At 47.6% G+C, this 16,725-nt stretch overlaps 1 protein-coding gene across 3 annotated transcripts in view; it reads right to left on the bottom strand.

Moving 5' to 3' along the window:
* The window catches only part of Cdyl2 (chromodomain Y like 2), a 93,810-nt gene that overhangs the window by 9,956 nt on the left and 67,129 nt on the right, over positions 1–16,725 (bottom strand). For all 3 annotated transcript variants that reach the window (XM_090357242.1, XM_090357244.1, XM_090357243.1), the window contains exons 3-5: positions 12,831–13,048; positions 4,297–4,469; positions 89–299 (exon numbers count right to left, since the gene is read on the bottom strand). In XM_090357242.1, coding sequence (XP_090213368.1) covers positions 89–299; positions 4,297–4,469; positions 12,831–13,048 — 602 coding nt within the window. The remainder of the gene's footprint in view (positions 1–88; positions 300–4,296; positions 4,470–12,830; positions 13,049–16,725) is intronic.

The following is a 16,725-nucleotide window of genomic DNA, read 5'->3' as shown; positions in this document are numbered from 1 at the left end:
CAGGACACCACAATGGAAGAGGGATCCCATAAAGGCCCAAGTGTCTCCATCCTGCAGAAGGAGGCTGATAGGGAAACAGGATGCTTACCAATGCCACACCCAGGATCTGAGGGAAGGTGTAGGAGGAGCAGCCAGCCGGCGTGAGGCGGATGGTAGCGTAGGGTGTCTGGAACCAGGCCTTCTCGCTGGCCCATACGATGTCACAGAGGGGAAGAATGGAGGCTCCTAAGCCCAGTGCGGGCCCATTGATGGCCACCACAATGGGCTTCTTAAACTGGATAAAGGCCTTCACGAAGTCCCTGGAGGGGAGAGAAGACCCTCTTTAACAGGTGCCTGAGGCTGTCAAGTCCCCGGGACCCCTCAATTCTCCCACGTCCTGTGGTGTACATTCTGGTCATCAGAGGTGAGCAGGGACAGGCAAGGACCTCACTCGCCCAGACACAGAGCCGCTAGGCTCCGATGGAGGTGGGCGTGCATCCCTGTCAGCTAGTTCATGCCTGGTATCTCAGCACTCTCAGATTCCACTACCTCCTTCCACGCTTGAGAGCCATGACTACAACAGTGGATTACACGGACACTGAAAAAGCTGTACACATTGAAGGAGGGAAGATGAATGTTATAGTTTTGGAACAGAACCAGAAATGTTCCACAGGCGTTGCAAATTGCAACTCCAAGAGACAAAGACTGTTTTAACACAACTGGTCCAAGGAATGAGATGGCTTTAAGAGGCATCAACTCCTCTTTCCTAGGGGATTCATAATCACTTTTGGTGTTGCTGAAGAGGAAACTGAAGCTTCAGGTAGCAGACAGGAGGTGGACTTGATGACATCTACTATTTGATTCTGAATCTACAGATACTGAGTCATGGAGCGTATAGTGTTAGAAAGGCTTTGTCTAAAATTGAGGAAGGACGCTGGGCTTCCCGTGACATTTCAATCCTACCATCGTGGCTCATCTCAGTCCTTCCTTGCCTGCCCTTCTGCACTGAGCAAGCTTACAGCTCTCATCTGTACCCACGAAGCAGAACCGCCCGCCCCAGTCATTTGCCTTTCCCTTTGCTACAGAACAACTATAAGACTTTAATTTTCATCTGGATGTGGAGCGATGATTCAAGGTATCTAGCAAAGCCAGCATTCATCATTATACTCAGACGGAAGGTTGACAGATACCAAGCACTGACGAGGATGAAATCCAAGTGCTCATGACCCGGATCTACCTTGACTCATGCCATGTTTGACCCTGCTCACTGCCCGTGTCCAACAAGGCCTCTGAGAGGTCTTACGAACAGTACCACAGTTTGATATTGCCTTGCTAATGACTTGCTTGCTTCCTATCTTTGAGTCCCTTAACTCCACAGGGACAATCATAGATCTACATGGGACAGTGCTTGGCTTCCACCAATATTGAAACTGGCACTCAGTAAGCAGCCACTGAAGGAATGCACATGTCCCAGAAGGACAGAGCAAGGACCACACTGTTGGGGCAAAACCAACCAGGACTTCACCAAAGCTGCTTTTCCTCCCTTCTTATTATTGAGATTTCCCAGCCTCTCTTACACAGGTGGCTGTGGTCAAGTTACCAAACGCTGGCTCACGGTATGTGAGCAGGGGCTGCAGTATTTACAGGTACACACAGCTTCCCAATACCAAGTCCTCCAAGCCACGTCACGTAGTGCTTTGCACTCTACTGCACTGGGACTATCTCAAGATCTGTATCAAGTCATCGGGCTACTTGAGAAGGTGGAGGTACTTTAAGTATGGCGGGCCCTACCACTGCTGACCACCCACACAAAATGCAATTCCTGGTACCATGGCCCTGACACTGGTTTCTAGTAGCTTTCTCCTGGCTTTACTTTCTTAAGATGTTTAGGTTAGGTGACCGTCATGGCTTGAATTTTATTTTCAACAAATGCAATGTGGAATCTGTAGAGGCCAGGGGGCTTATTTGTAAGTCCTGAGGTTTGGGTGATTTTCATCAGAGATCCTATTCTGAGTGCCTTTATGTAATTTCAGAATCTTGGACTTCAGGCGTGGAAAGGACAGACTGATCAAGCTAAATCTTCCACTCAGTACAGAATTCCTCCATGCCATTCTGAGAATGGGTCACCTGCCTTTGTCACATCTCCAATCACAGAGTCCACAGTCAATCCAATCATTCTTGATAATGGAAGTCTTTGGTGGGCCTCTTGGATGTTTTTTTTTTTTTTTTTTGAGAATCAACTGCAGGCCTCACCTTTTCAGGATCCTTCTCCTTCTGGACCTGAGTTTTTTCACTCTGGTTTCCAACCTAAACAAACTCTATAGAAGGGCATCAAGAACGCTAGAAGAGCGAGGTGGCGCATGCATGCAGAGTGTCACCCCCATCCTCACCCATTCTTGTTTCATTTCCTTCATATAAAAGTGTGATGTGATCCCCCGCCAAGCCTTTCTCTCTCACCTCAGACAGCAGATCTCTATCACAGGGCCTCATGGACGTTGGGGCCAAACAGCAAACAGGATATTGCATTACCGACCTGTGGCTCAGATACCTGATCTGAGAGCACTGGCGGTGGAGGAGGGGAGGGGGTCGAGCTGGGAAGACTGTGCCACCTTCCCCAGCATCCAAGGCCATCGGGGTGACCCTGGATTTCAGTTTCTTCTGTTCAACCCAAGCCCTCTATGCTTCCTGCCTGACCAAGATGCTGGTGGCAGAAGGAACAGGAACTTGAGGATCGGACAGATTTGGGGTCAAGTCCAATTCTGTCCTCAGTCGTGCTCAGACCCTGGACAAGATGCCACATCTCTAGAACCTCATATTCTCATTCTGTAACATGGGAATGGCCATGTCACTCCACCACGTGATCCTATCCATGACACTCTCCACGCCAAGTCACCAGCACAGTTACTGATGACCAGCAGGAGTAGCACCTGGACCACCATCACGGTGAGTTGTTCACATGTACTTCACAGTGGTCTGTGGTCATTCAAACAGGCTCCCAGACATGCAGAAGCGATCACTGATGACGCAGGTGTCTGACGTCACCTAGGGCAATTGTTTCACCACAGCAGTAGAAGCAAGTCGCCTGGACCAACTCTCACAGCCACCCAGCAGCCTCGAGCACTGAGGGCTCACTGTGAATGCCCCCACGGAGTCTCCGGGAGGCCACACCGTCTTCAATCTGGGCTTCACTACAAACTCTGGCACTGGAAGTAACAGCCGTCCCAGTGACGGTGATAATTCTTTACACCTATTGTAAGTGGTTCACATGTGCCAGAAGTAGGCCAGGATGAGGTATCTGTCTGCTCTTTATCCTAGCAATCCACCAGTGAAGCCAGGCCTATAATCTGAATAGCTTTGGTTCTCTGGAAAATGCAATAGGCTTGACAAGATGATAAACCCAGAGCTGTACCAGGAGTGAGCACAGGGGTGGGTATGAGCTCAGGTAGTTGCTAGCCTTCACTGCCTTCTTGAACATTACTCTGAGTGTGCCATCACACCACTGTGCTGAGTGCCAGCGTGCACACCTCCCTTTCCCTCACAATGGTCAAGGAGGCTGACACTGGATGGGACATCTGAGCTCTCACATCTATTCATCCACTATGTGCAGAGGGATGCTGGGGCCCTGTCCTGTGTGAGTCCTCGTTAAGCAATGACAAAGGCTGTGTAGGGGCACTGCTCCAGAGAAGCCAGGCCAGGTGCTCATCCCTACCGAGCTCTTCAGAGCACAAGAGGCATCCACAGGCAATGTGAGATCAAGGACATGCTACGTCCAAGCAAAGATCTAGTTCTGTTATATTAAGAACCTAGCTCTTTCACAAGAGATCACTCAGCCCCTTAAATACATAACTACACCTGGGGAGGGGTGTGTAGCATCAACAAACACCCATGCTCCCTCTCTTCCCCCTGAGTAGCTGGGGTGACAGGTCATCTCACACAGTCCTTCTCTTCTCCTCTTGTCGGGCAATTCTCTTTGGGTTTGGTGTTCGTTCTAATCCAGGATGATCTCATTCCAATATTACTAACATCATTACATTTGCGAAGACCTTTGTTAAGAAATAAGGTCATCCTCACGGGTCTGCTGTATCTTTGTGGGGGGAGGAGGAGAAGAGGGTCAAAGGAGTTTCCTGTACCCAAGCTTTTCATGCCCCTCTGGAAAGAATTCTGCAATGGGAAGCATGTGAGTGAGCAAGGCTTCACATGGGAGGTTTCGGGACTCCATACACAGAATAGCCTGGCATCATCTCTGTATCAAGTCTGAAGTCTGATATATTTTTATTGGCTAAATCTGGTGAGCCCAGACAGAATCCCAAAGCTCACCTGATGGCTTCTGCAATCCGAGTGCTCTCCTTCCGCCGGTCACTGGACAGGCGGCCGATCAGGTAGGAGTAGTCCAGGCCACTGCAGAACACGCTGCCCACCGCACTCAGGAGCAGCAGTTTGCTGTCATCTGTGGCTGCATTGCACAGTGCTCGCCGCACTTCCTTCATGATCTGCAGGGGAAATGCATTTGCAGGGACACTAGCGTCCATCCTGAAAGTCAGCTAGAGGCCTGACCCCCACAGAGAAGAGCAAGAGAAGGAGAGCGTAAAGCTGCGTCTGCCTGTGCAGGGAGCCTCCCCTGAATGCGACCAGCACATGTCCGGATGGTGGAAAGAAACCTTATCAAAAGCAGAGCCTTCTCACTCCATCCCCAAAGCAGGCTGAAAAGCTGTAGTTGCTGGCTCTGGTCTGGGAGTCTTGCTGGAAGTTGCTCTATCCCTATAAATCTCAAGCCCAGGTGAGGCTGGCCAGTCCTCTCTTGGCTAATTCTATTGCTTACCCCAAGACCTACCTCCACATGGCTTACACAAGGCCCATGAAGGTGGGCTTGACATTGCAGCTGAGCTACGGGAGCAACAGGGTATGAACGCTGCAGTGCACAGAGGAAAGCAGAGCCTTCCCCAGACTACAGAGCTCATGATGGCATCAGGGCTTCAGCTGGTACGTGTATGCAGGCGCACACACGTGCACGCACAAGCACGCGCGCGCGCGCACACACGCACACACACACACACACACACACACACACACACACACACACAGTGCCGAGGCAAAGCACTTTGGGACCTCAAAGGCTGGATACTGGGTTAACTGGCCCCTTACAGCCCTTGTACTCCCAGCTGCAGACAAAGTCCCTGCTGTCTGCACAATCTTGGATCCTGAACATTCAGGGTGACACATAGCAGTAAGGCAAGGCTGCAAAAGCACAGGCTCAGACAGAAAGCCTATGCTGGAACCCACTGGGCAATTAACCAGCATAGCCCCTTGGCCCCTCTGCCACCTACACCACTGTCAGAACAAGCTGCTCACACAAATTTCTTCTAGGAAAAATTTCCCATGGGAACTTCGAACTCCAAGCCTGTTCTCTCCATGGAGTTGAGGTTCTAAGTTACCGTATCAGACAGGAGAGAAAACCCCAAGTTAAAAAAAAAATTAACATGGAAATTGGACATGGGCTAGTGATATCCCTGAGGTATTTCCCAGAAACGAATGGAAAAGTACTCTGGAGAGAAACAGAAATCTAGACTGCACGAGAATTGCACAGGAAAACAATCTCTGCTGCAGATGAGCTCAAAATCGACACGCATGTGTACTTGAGGAAATATAAATCAGCATACTCAAAAAGTAGGAGAGTTTTAATAATTGCAATGTTGATCTAAGAGAGATGATAATATTAAAATTTTAAATAAAGAGAAGAAAAGACATGTGTGCACAATAAAAAATGAGAGCATATTTAAGGGGGGAAATCTAATAATGGAAGAGGTCTTGGGTACCTGCTGAGATTATGTGGAGATAAAGGGAGAGTAAGAGGAGTGAAATGTATGAAGCAACTGCCCTGAATCTAGAACGGAGAAACAGAGATGGGAAATATGAGTGAAAAGGTAGAAACAAGCCTAAGTCAAGAAGGTTTAAAACAGGTGCTGAATCTTCTGTAGGGGCCACAAACAATTGTGAAAAGCCAATAGCTAAAGAGATAAAGGAGAGAATGGTCTAGAAGGGCTGCATTCCTATCTGGAGGCCTTAAGAGGAATGTCATTTCCTCAGACTCCTGCAGGACATCTACATTCCTTAACTCCTGGCCCCACCTTCCTAGCAGCAACGGTCAGTTGAGTCATTCTCTCTTCACTATATGCCCACTCTGACAGTGACTCTCCACTCTGTTCTATCCTTAAGGAAGCATGGTGACACCAGACTCGTTCACAGGATGTAGAATTAATTATCCCCTCATCTCACCGTCATGGACGAACTTAATTCCTCCTGGCATGGAAGCTAACACACACCTAGTCTGTGGGGATTCAGACATGGAAGTCTCTGGAGAAAGAAGGGCTATCAGTCTACATTACACAGACCTGAAAAGCCAGAACTATCACAAAAAGCTAAGTGGAAGAAATGGCAATAAATGAATGCCAGCATATACCACTTTAAAATATCACAAAAGCAAAGACAAAACAAGACTTTAAATATATTTTCAGGCAAAAGAAAGCTTACTGGAAAGGACAAACATTTGACTGAAAGCCATAATTCTAAAATTGCAGAAATAAATGCCAGAAGAAGACAACAGAAAACTTCAAGACACTAAGTAAAATATCTGTCAAATTCTTCACCCGGCCAAATTACAACTCAAGGGTGAGGGTAAAAATTAAGCATTTTCAGCACAATAGAATTTACCACTCTCACAAAAATAACTAAAAAGAACGTGTTTTAGGAAGAAGAAAAAACTGATATATAAGGAACAACAGACTTCAGCAAAGAAACTGAAGACTGTGGTGTTAAATCAGTGTGAGATCTGACTATAAATAATCATTGAATGTATAATACCCAAACTGCAATATATCCACACTATAATCTGAATTTGAAGCACACACCAAACACTCACGTGCTAAATAAAAGACTTGGTTGCCAAATGGGCGCGATGGCTCAAACCTATAATCCTAGAGACTCAGGATCTGAGAATCGAGGTTCAAAGCCAGCCTGGGCACTAAAAAAAAAATCTGGAAGTGGTGCTGTGGCTCAAGAGGTAGGGCGGTAGCCTTGAGCTGAAGAGCTTAGGGACAGCGTCCAGGCCCAGAGTTCAAGTCCCAAACCATCCAAAAAAAAAAAAAAACTTGCTTGCCAGACAGTGGTGGCAATACTGGGAGGTGGAGAACCTTTAAGAGATGGGGCCTTTTGGGGCCTGGAGTTTAGCCTAGTGGTAGAGTGCTTGCCTAGCATGCACGAGGACCCGGGTTCAATTCCTTGGTACCACATACACAGAAAAAAGCCAGAAGTGGTGCTGTGGCTCAAGTGGTAGAGCTCTAGCCTTGAGAAAGTCCAAGGACAGTGCTCAGGCCCTGAGTTCATGGCCCAGGATTGGCAAAAAAAAAAAAAAAAAAAGAGAGAGATGGGGCCTTTTAAAAGGAGGAAGGGGACTCATTGTGTGTGTATCCTTGAAAGGGATACAGAATCCCAGTCCTTCCCCTCCTCCTAGTCTTTCCTCCCCTTCCCCCTTTCTCCCTTCCCTTCTCCCTCATACCCGTGCTTCCTGGTCACCATCTCAGGTGTTTTGTCACAACAGTGAAGTGCCAACTAATATAATCAAGATACTGATATTGATCACTTTGAAGGAGGCAATTAATGCAAGGCGGAACTATAAAATCCGTCACAGTGTTATGTAAGATGAGGGGGTAACTTTAGAGAAGTGCACGCAAAGCTATCTGTGTTGGGGTGGAGTATATGGGATGACTTCATTTACACTTTGCTAAGTGTACACAAATTAAGAACACACTACAATGAATGAGAAGATGAAATAAATCTCAACTGTAAGATCTAACAGAAGTTAAGGAACGAGAAAGCAAACAATGTCTACTTGGTTAGAGCTTAGAGTCTAAGAGGAGAGACAGGATGCGAACAGGCTTTCAAAGCATTGTTATTTGTGATTCAATAGGGCTGGAGGAGATGTTGTGAAGCAGTTTTATGGAATTGGTTTTTTTTTTCAAAGAATCTCATTTATGAAGCACTTTAAATGAATGCCAGGGTGGCAGCAGGTAACTGGCACCTCACGTTGAATCCCAAGCAAGTTCCTGCACAGTACAGAGAAGCACCCTAGGACTTCATGACGAAGAGAAGTAAAGAATGTTGCTCAAGGACACTCTAGCAGGTGAACAAGCACAATCACAGCTCCAGATTCACACCCACAGCCCTTTACCTTCTACCATTTTGTCCTGCAGACGGACTTAGAAAAATGAGCATGTTTCTGTGGACAAAGCAGGCCAGGTGTGCTTCAGAATGGAGACTCTCCAGGCCCAAGCTCTGCTGCATGGCAGAAGATACACACTCCTCCCTGACAAGGTCCACGGCACAGATGTACATTCCCAACAGCAAAAAAACCAACAGGCCACTGTCTCGTGGATGCGTTAATCCATCCGCCTCCAGAAATAGACACGCTTTCACCTATGTATGAACTCTGTTGCTCTGAGAGGCAAGTAAAGAAAAGCCAGCGGCAGAGAGATGAGCTGTGATTCCCTGCCTGAGTTGGAGAGGAGTCACTGCCTAAGGCTGGCTCAGCCCTTTAGTAAACACATCGCCATACAAGACAGCCACTTCCTTCAATAATTAAAACTAAATTTGTGTTTTATTGATACAACGAAAGCACAGATTACATTTTGGGACCCCAAGCCTATAATTCCAGCTACAGGAGAGGTGAGAAGGATCAAGGTTCAAAACCAGCCCAAGCATACCTGCAATCCCAGAACTGAAGTTCAGTGAGCAACAGTGAGATCTTGTCTGAAAAATTTACAAAAGCAAAAGGGCTGGGGGCATGGCTCAAATGGTAGAGCTCCTGCTTCACAAGCAGAAGCGCCTGCATTCAAACCCCAATACTGATCCAAAAATTGCTGGTTGATTAATCAAAAGGAACAAAGAAGAACACATCCATACATATGTATATGCCTTCCCTTTGCCTTTTCAATTTGAAAAGATAGCTGAGGTTCCATCCTCTTGAAAAACTCTGACTGTAACACGTTTAAGGTAAAATGCTCTGAAACCACTACATGCTCTTTCCCTCTTTCACATTATTCTAGAATATTCTGGCACACAAGACCTAGTTCTCCACTGTTGCCCGCTGGCCTGCAACAGCACACTCTGCCTTAAAGGACTCTGCCATGTGACAGGAACAAATAGCCGCAAATCGCTGTGCACTTTGAAGTCCTAAATGTGTCCTTTACATTTATTGCCCTTGTTAAGAGACTTCCTGGCTGCTGCCGCACCTGCTCTTACCGTCTGCCAGGGAGACTCTTCCCTGTGCATCTTCTCTGTACAGCTTCCAATCTTTGGAGGGTTGGGCCCCAGGTAATCTGAGTGTGAAAGGAACCAGGCCGGGCCTCGCTGCCTTCTTCTGAACTAGCTGACAGCCAGGTCCATCTCAAGAGCAGGCACTTTCCTCGGGAACTTTCTTAAGTCCCTGCCTAGTTGCACACTCCTCTCCTAAGCTCCAATCCTCTAAGCCCCCCCCACCCCCCTCCCTCAAACCATAACCCTACTGATTGCTGCCTCCTGAGTAGCTGGGGCTAAATGTGTGAGCCCCTGTGCCTGTCTGGGATGCTACCTTTGAGACCCAGCTCTGTCTTGGCCATCCTCACTTGCCATCTTTCTTTCTTGGAGCTGTCGCCCTAGAGGAAGCTGGCTGCATGGCATAAGTAGCCCTGAAGCCCATGTGGCTGGAAATTGATCCTACAGCCAGGAAGAATGAGACCCGCTGAACACCACACTGGTGAGTCTGGAAGTACGGCCTACCCTACTCCCTCAGCAAAGCCCCCAGTGAGACTGGGACCAGCCAATACTGTAGGAAGGAGTGTCCAGTCAAGCCCCACCCCTATTCCTGACCCCTGGGACTATAAAACAATCAATTCTTGTTGTCTGAACATGTTTGAACATGCTCAGTCTAAGACAATTTGTTACACAGCAAAAGATAACTAATATAATCCCTGAGAGCTAAAAGAACACTTTTCGATCCCTTCTAGAAGCTGGTTTGGATCCCTCCATATAACTAATGGAATATAGCGAATGACTACCAAACGGAGAGGAATCTGAGTTTTAATAGAGCATCACAAAAGTACATGTGCATGAGTAACTATGAGGCTCCACAGGGAGGGGTGCTGGTACCGAGGATGCGTGTATGAGGGAAGGCTTCATCCTGGAATGATGGGCAAGCTGAGACCTGAAGAAAGAGCAACAGTGAATGATGCAAGAAGAGAGGGACGCTGGTCCAGCTAGAGGACAAGCAACGGTCTTGTGGCAGGTGCAACATGAAGGACAGCCAGAGTAACAGCAGTACAGACGGACGTGAGATACCAGAATCAGGTGCAGCATGAAGGACAGCCAGAGTAACAGCAGTACAGACGGATGCGAGATACCAGAATGAGGTCACACTGCACTGGTCTCACAGGCCAAAGGAGGGTTTTGAGTGAGCCGACGTTACCCGTGTGTGCGCGCGTGTGTGTGTGTGTGACACGCACACGCGCGCGTGTATATGACTTGATCAGAACCTTGTTTCCAGCTCATCATTCCCACTGCCTCCTGAAGAACTGACGAGCAGTTATCCACAGCTTATTACAAGGGTCCCAAATAAAAGGGATTTCAGTGCTTCTCATAAAAAAAAAAATAGAAGCAAATACAGCAGGAAACAAGATGAGTAAGCATGATGGTACACTTACCACCACAGCCACTTCAGACGCAGAGTTCCACCGTGGAGGATCATGGTTCAAAGCTAGCTGGGATAAAGTTAATAAGAGATTCCCTCTGGAAAAGAAACTCAAAGTACTAAAGACCTTGGCATGAGAGAGATGTGAACAATGATGTCAGGGTGACGTCCTCAAGAGGCACTGAACTTAGAAAACTACGAGTGCAGCCTGGTGGTGGAGTGCTTGCCTAGCATGCGCAAAGCCCTGGGTTCGATCCTCAGTACCACATACACAGAAAAAGCCAGAAGTGGTGCTGTGGCTCAAGTGGTAGAGCTGTAGCCTTGCGAAAACCCAAGGCCAGTGGCCCAGGCCCTGAATTCAAGCCCAGGTCTGGCAGAAAAAGAAAAAGAAGAAAGAAAATAATTTACTGAATGGCAACTTCTTAGTACAACTACTTAAAGATAATAAAAATACAATTTGAAAAATAAATAAAAGGACTGAGGCATGGATCAAGTGGTAGAGCGCCTGCCTAGTCATCTTGAGGCTCCCAGGTCAATCCTAGTACTGAAAAAGGAGGAGGAGGAAGAGGAGGAGGAGGAGGAAGAAGAGGAGGAGGAAGATTATGACCAAAAAAAGCAGGGAGGGAGGGAGGGAGGGAGGAAGAGAGAGAACAGAGGGGGAGGGGAGGAAGAGAGAAAGTTAACATGCCTTGTGGGTTTGGATGAAGGCATACAATTAAAGGTAAATAGAGGCCTAGCATGGCTGGGCTGTCCCTGGGGATACCGATTGATGGCCCTGGAGGAGCCAAGAGCTACCGCACAGCTCAAAGTCCTCTCCTGGCAAGGAGAGAGAAAAAGCTTTTAATCGTATTTGGTACCCCTCCTGTTTGCCGGCTCTTTCCTTAGGGGACATTTTTGTTAATCTCCCAGTTCTCTGCCATACACCAGACGAAAAATATCACAACATACCCACCATCCTCAGAATCTAATTTAATTCGTCCACTAATATCTGAATTTCTGCTTGTGCATCCAGTCCAATCAATGTCACACACATGAGTAGAAAGAGAAAGCCCATTGGGAAGAGTTCTCCTCCCTCGCCTCCATTAACAAGCCAGGTGGGCCCGGCAGTGCAATCGCAGGACTATTTATTGATTTCCTCCTATATGCTGAGCACTCTGGGAGCTCTGCACGCCTGCACTCTAATCTCACGAGGACATGCCAAGCTGTTTTCTCGAGGAAGCCCAGAGATGGAGAGTAACTTTCCAGGGTAACAGAAATGGCAGAGGTGGTGAGGGCAGGACCCAAACCCAGTCTGCTAGGCCCCAGAATCTGCATCTGCTCTTCAACACCATCTGTTGATTTACATGACGGCTTTCTCTCCAGGCTCCCCAACCCACAGGCAGGCAGCTCACCCACAGACAATCCACTTAGGCTGACACAGCTGAGATGACTGCATTAATGACTGTTTCTCTTTTCCTCCCATCCTTAGACTGACGCTGATTAGCGATGGAATCCCCCATCCGCCATCGCCTGGCTGGCAGGGGCAGGGCGAGCGCACACCTCACATGAGTGGAGCACGACCCCCTCCCGTGGGGTGAGTGGGTGACAGTTACCTCACAAGGTGCTCTACCCAGGCAGAACAAAGGAGGAGATGTTATCACCTCCACTCAGTTTACCGAAGGAAAATGCTGTGCCTTTTTAAAGCATGCTTTAAAAAAAAATCCAAGATGAATCGGCCTCGTGTGGCTGTGTCACGATGAGCTTAAAATACCATGGTTTCCAGGTGTGTGAGCACATGCAGAACCATGCTCAGCACCTCCAAACCCCCTGTTCTCAGTATGCTTACTGAGAAAGGAGGGGCAGTAGCAATCCCCAAACTTCAGAACTGTCAGCGGTGGCCGCTCCTTCGTGACCTGCCAACCCACACTGCCTCAGCCACACTGGCAGGAAAGAACCATGGTCCTCATCAATCCTAAGGCTCACAGACAAAGCACCGCCCTCCTGGACCAGGCACCTCACAGGCGTGTCCCCATGGCTCGTGGCTCGCCCTCCATGGGCCACTATTACTGACAAGAGAATGCAAGGACAGAAGGGGATTTCAAGTTGACAGTCACCCGCCCCTCACAACCCCCTCCAGCCCTCATCCTCCATCTACCTCGGGCGTCAGCGAGTTGTTATCCGAGGTCTGGCTGGACAGCAGGATGTGCGTGAACCCCTCTTCCTTCCTCACGACAATATCTCGAAAACGACAGTTGCTCTCATTCTGGCGGACGCTGTACCTGAGCCGCTTGTCAAAAACATAGTCCTTCTCCGCCTCCAGCTTCCTCTTCACGGAGCTGTGCAGGTTCAGGCCCCCGTTGGTCAGAGCAGAGCCTTCCAAAATCAGATAAGCAAAGTGAGAAACGGGCCTACCAGGTCACAACGCCACAAGAACACAATCACAGAGCGTCTGGACTTTCATGATGTGCCGGGAGCCCTGTGCAAACTCTGCTCTGAAGGCTGGGATGGCTGATGTAGACCCTGGAGCTTAAACACTGCATGTCTGACTGGGAAGAAGACCCAGGACACTGTCGCTGAAGGGTCTGACTCCCTCTCTCCAGCACATCAGCCTGGGAGCACCTAACTTCTACTTGCATTCCCACCAATGACGGCAGTACTGAGCAGGGGAGGGGGCGAAGGCAGGCCTGTCCACGGGACACCTTGTGGGACAGACAGTGGCAGCCAGAGTAAAATGAGCCGCCAACCTTTATCCAACCAGTACTGCCTGCAGCGTCCTATCCTAAAACACTCAGGATGAGAACCTGAGAGGGGGGGCTCAGACCCCAGGGCTTTCCTAGAGGCTATGTCTTGCTAAGGACCAAGCAGGTCCTCTTGTCCCTCCCCTCTTTTTCCAAATCCATCAGATAGTGTCACATTTTCACGCCTCGCTGATCAGCATTCATTCACAAATGTCTGGAGAGTGCATGGCTAAGGATTTCAGAACTAGTAATAAAATGCAGGAGGCATGCTGCTGCTCCGCCATCAGACTCTCAGGAAGGTCTGTAAGGCTATGGGTGTCCTAGAGATGACGTGCCAGCCCAGGCCCTCCATGCCCAGCCAAGGGGGCTGTGGAAAGGTGCTCCGGCGTGTTTTGAGAACACCTTCCAGTGAAGGAAACAACAAATAAAAACAAGAAAGAAAGAAAGCACCAACGACCCATGTCAGATATAAAAGAAGCCTCCCTGCTATTGATCCTGTGGGCATTAAAAGGATAATAAAGAAATACTACGAGTAACGCCCCGCCTTTTTATTTGACAGCTTAGATGAAATGGGCCAATTCGTTGGAAGACACTAACTTCAAAAACATGTACATGGGGAAATACATCATCTGAACAGTCCTATATCTGTGAAGTAAGTGGGATCAATAACGAATAACCTTCTAACAGAGAAGGCACTGGGTCCAAGTGAACTACATCAAACATTTATGGAGAAAATACAACCAACTGTCTACAATCTGTTCCAGAAAACACAACAGGAGGAACACTTCCTCATTCCATGAGGCCAGCATTGCCCCATGACAAAATCGAATAAAAGCTGGGTGTGGCAGCTCACACTGTAATCCCAGCTCTGAGAAGGCTGTGGTTCAAGGCTGGACCACATTTTACGCCATTGGCTGGAGGGGGAGCGGTGACATGCACCTATGCCCAGCAGCTATGTAGAAAGCTGTTGGCTGGAGGATGGCAGGCTTACCTGTGCAAAAAAAAATACAGGAGCCTGTCTAAAAACCAGGCTAGAACAACAAGGGCTGGAGGTATGGCTCAAGTGGTAGAGTGTCTGTCTACTTAATCCAAGGCCTGAAGGGAAGGGGAGATGAGAGAGGGGAGAGGGGTATGGGGAGAGAGGAGAGCAGAGAGGGGAGAGGGGAAAAAGAAAATGGGGCAGGGGAGAGGGGGGAGGGGAAAGGAGAAGGGGGAAGGGAGAGGAGGGAGGGGAGAGGGGAGAGGGGGGCAGAAAGAGGGGAAAGGAAAGGAAGAGGAAACAACAAGAAAGGGAAAGAAAGAAAGAGGAGAAAGAGAAAGAGAAAGAGAGAGAATGAACCAGCATCTCATGAAGAGATTGCAGAAATCTTCAACAAAACATCAGTAAATCGACACCAACAAAATAAAAGTTTATGCTATGAGAGGAATGAAAACGGGTTCAACATTCAAACACCAAACCATATCAGAAGGCTAAAGAAAAAAGTTATATAATCATATCATATAACTTGATGCACAAAAGACATCTTAGGGCTGGGAATGTGGCTTAGTGGTAGAGTACCTGCCTAGCATGCAGGAAGCCCTGGGTTCCATTCCTTGGTACTACATACACAGAAAAGGCCATAAGTTCCGCTGTAGCTCAAGTGGTAGAATGCTAACCTTGAGCAAAAGAAGCTCTCAAGGACAGTACGTAGGCCCTGAGTTCAAGCCCCAGGACTGAACAAAAACAACAACAACAAAAGACATCTGACAAAAAGTGAGCAGAAGGCAAGAAGGTATTTTCCTCCTTGCTAAACATCACAAAACACATCAGAGGGAACAGTGAAGGCCCCCCTCACATCTGCCCAGAGGAAAGGGTGCTCTCTCCACCGGTCAGCTTCACCTTGGTTGTCTAGCTAGTGCACAAAGACCAGAAAAGGGAAGAAGCGAAATTAGTTTACAAATGGCAAGATCATTTATGCCGAAAGCACCAAAGAATTCAAGGAAAAGTAAATCAACCTCTTTTAGGGTCATAAAGACAAGATTAATATGCACATCAGGTACTTTCCCAGTACCCCAAACGATTAAATGGAATTTGACAGTAAACCAAGAGTACAGTACTCAAACTGTGAGGCAAGTGCTGAAGCACAAACATAATAAATACATTAAAAACTACAAACCTAGTACAGCGTCTGATTGTGAAAAATGTCTAAACTCAGCAGACACAAATCAATGGAGAGTTCGTTCCGCTGTGTTCACGAATTAGAACACTTAACATTTTTTCAGTGGTCACGTCTTCCCAACGTGTCTTGGAGGTTCAATGTAATCCAATCAAAATTCCAACAAGCCATTTTGTAGATGTATTCAAACTAGTTCTAAAGTTTCTTTAATCAGGAGAAAGACCCAACGTAGCCAGAATCACACTGACGAATAAGAAGACTGTGGCTCAAAGCCTGCTCAGACAGAAAGGTCCATGAGACTCTTGTCGCTAATCAACAAACAAAAACCTGGATATAAAAGTGTGCCTCAAGTGGTAGAGTGCCAGCAGCCTTGAGCAAAACAGCTAAGGAACATGGCCCAGGCATAGAAGCAGACCACCGATGTGGCTCCAATAACGAAACATCTTTCTTTTAAGTGCAAGGTCCTAAGTTCAAACCCAAGCACCCCCAAAAATAAATAAAAAGAAAACTAGGTAGGTTGTAGCACTGACCATCACTTGTCCATATCCCAAAACTATGAAACAAAACCTGCAGCTTTATCCATAATAACCAAAAGCTGGACTAAACCAGTTGATTTTTTATGGTAGAATGGACCAACAAAGAAATTAGTTATGCAGCCACAAGACTTAAATGGATGTCAGATGTATACTACTAGGTAAAAGAAGCTACTGTGATGATCCAGTACATCCTGATTCTGATTACATGACAAGCTTAAAAAATAAGACTGTAAAAACAGTAAAAAAGGATCACAGATGCCAGGGGTTCACAGTAAGGGGAGGGTTGAAGAGGTGAACCACAGGAGAAGTTCAATGACAATAGAATGATTCTTTATGATACTATAATGGAACACAAGACAGTAAGCACTTGTAAACCCAAAGAGCTTCAGAAGGCAGAGCACAGCTGCAAGCATGCAAATCTAAAAACTTTAAAAGGCTGTGAGATCCCAAGATGGAATGCAGAGTGTGAGGAGAGGATGTCAGGTGTAAAACATAAAGATGGGGTGGGGGGAAGGTGACAACAGAAGTAACTTTAGAAACGAGAGAGTACATAAAACTAAAGGAGCAACAGCACCACGTGTGTGCGAGTGTGTGCACACACTCGGGAGAAGCCAGCTCCC

This window comes from Megascapheus bottae, chromosome 24 (assembly GCF_031878675.1).
Source record: "Megascapheus bottae isolate mThoBot1 chromosome 24, mThoBot2.hap1, whole genome shotgun sequence".
Lineage (NCBI taxonomy): Eukaryota > Metazoa > Chordata > Mammalia > Rodentia > Geomyidae > Megascapheus > Megascapheus bottae.
The sequence above is the reverse complement of the archived record's forward strand: the minus strand, read 5'-3'. Positions and strand labels throughout refer to the sequence as shown.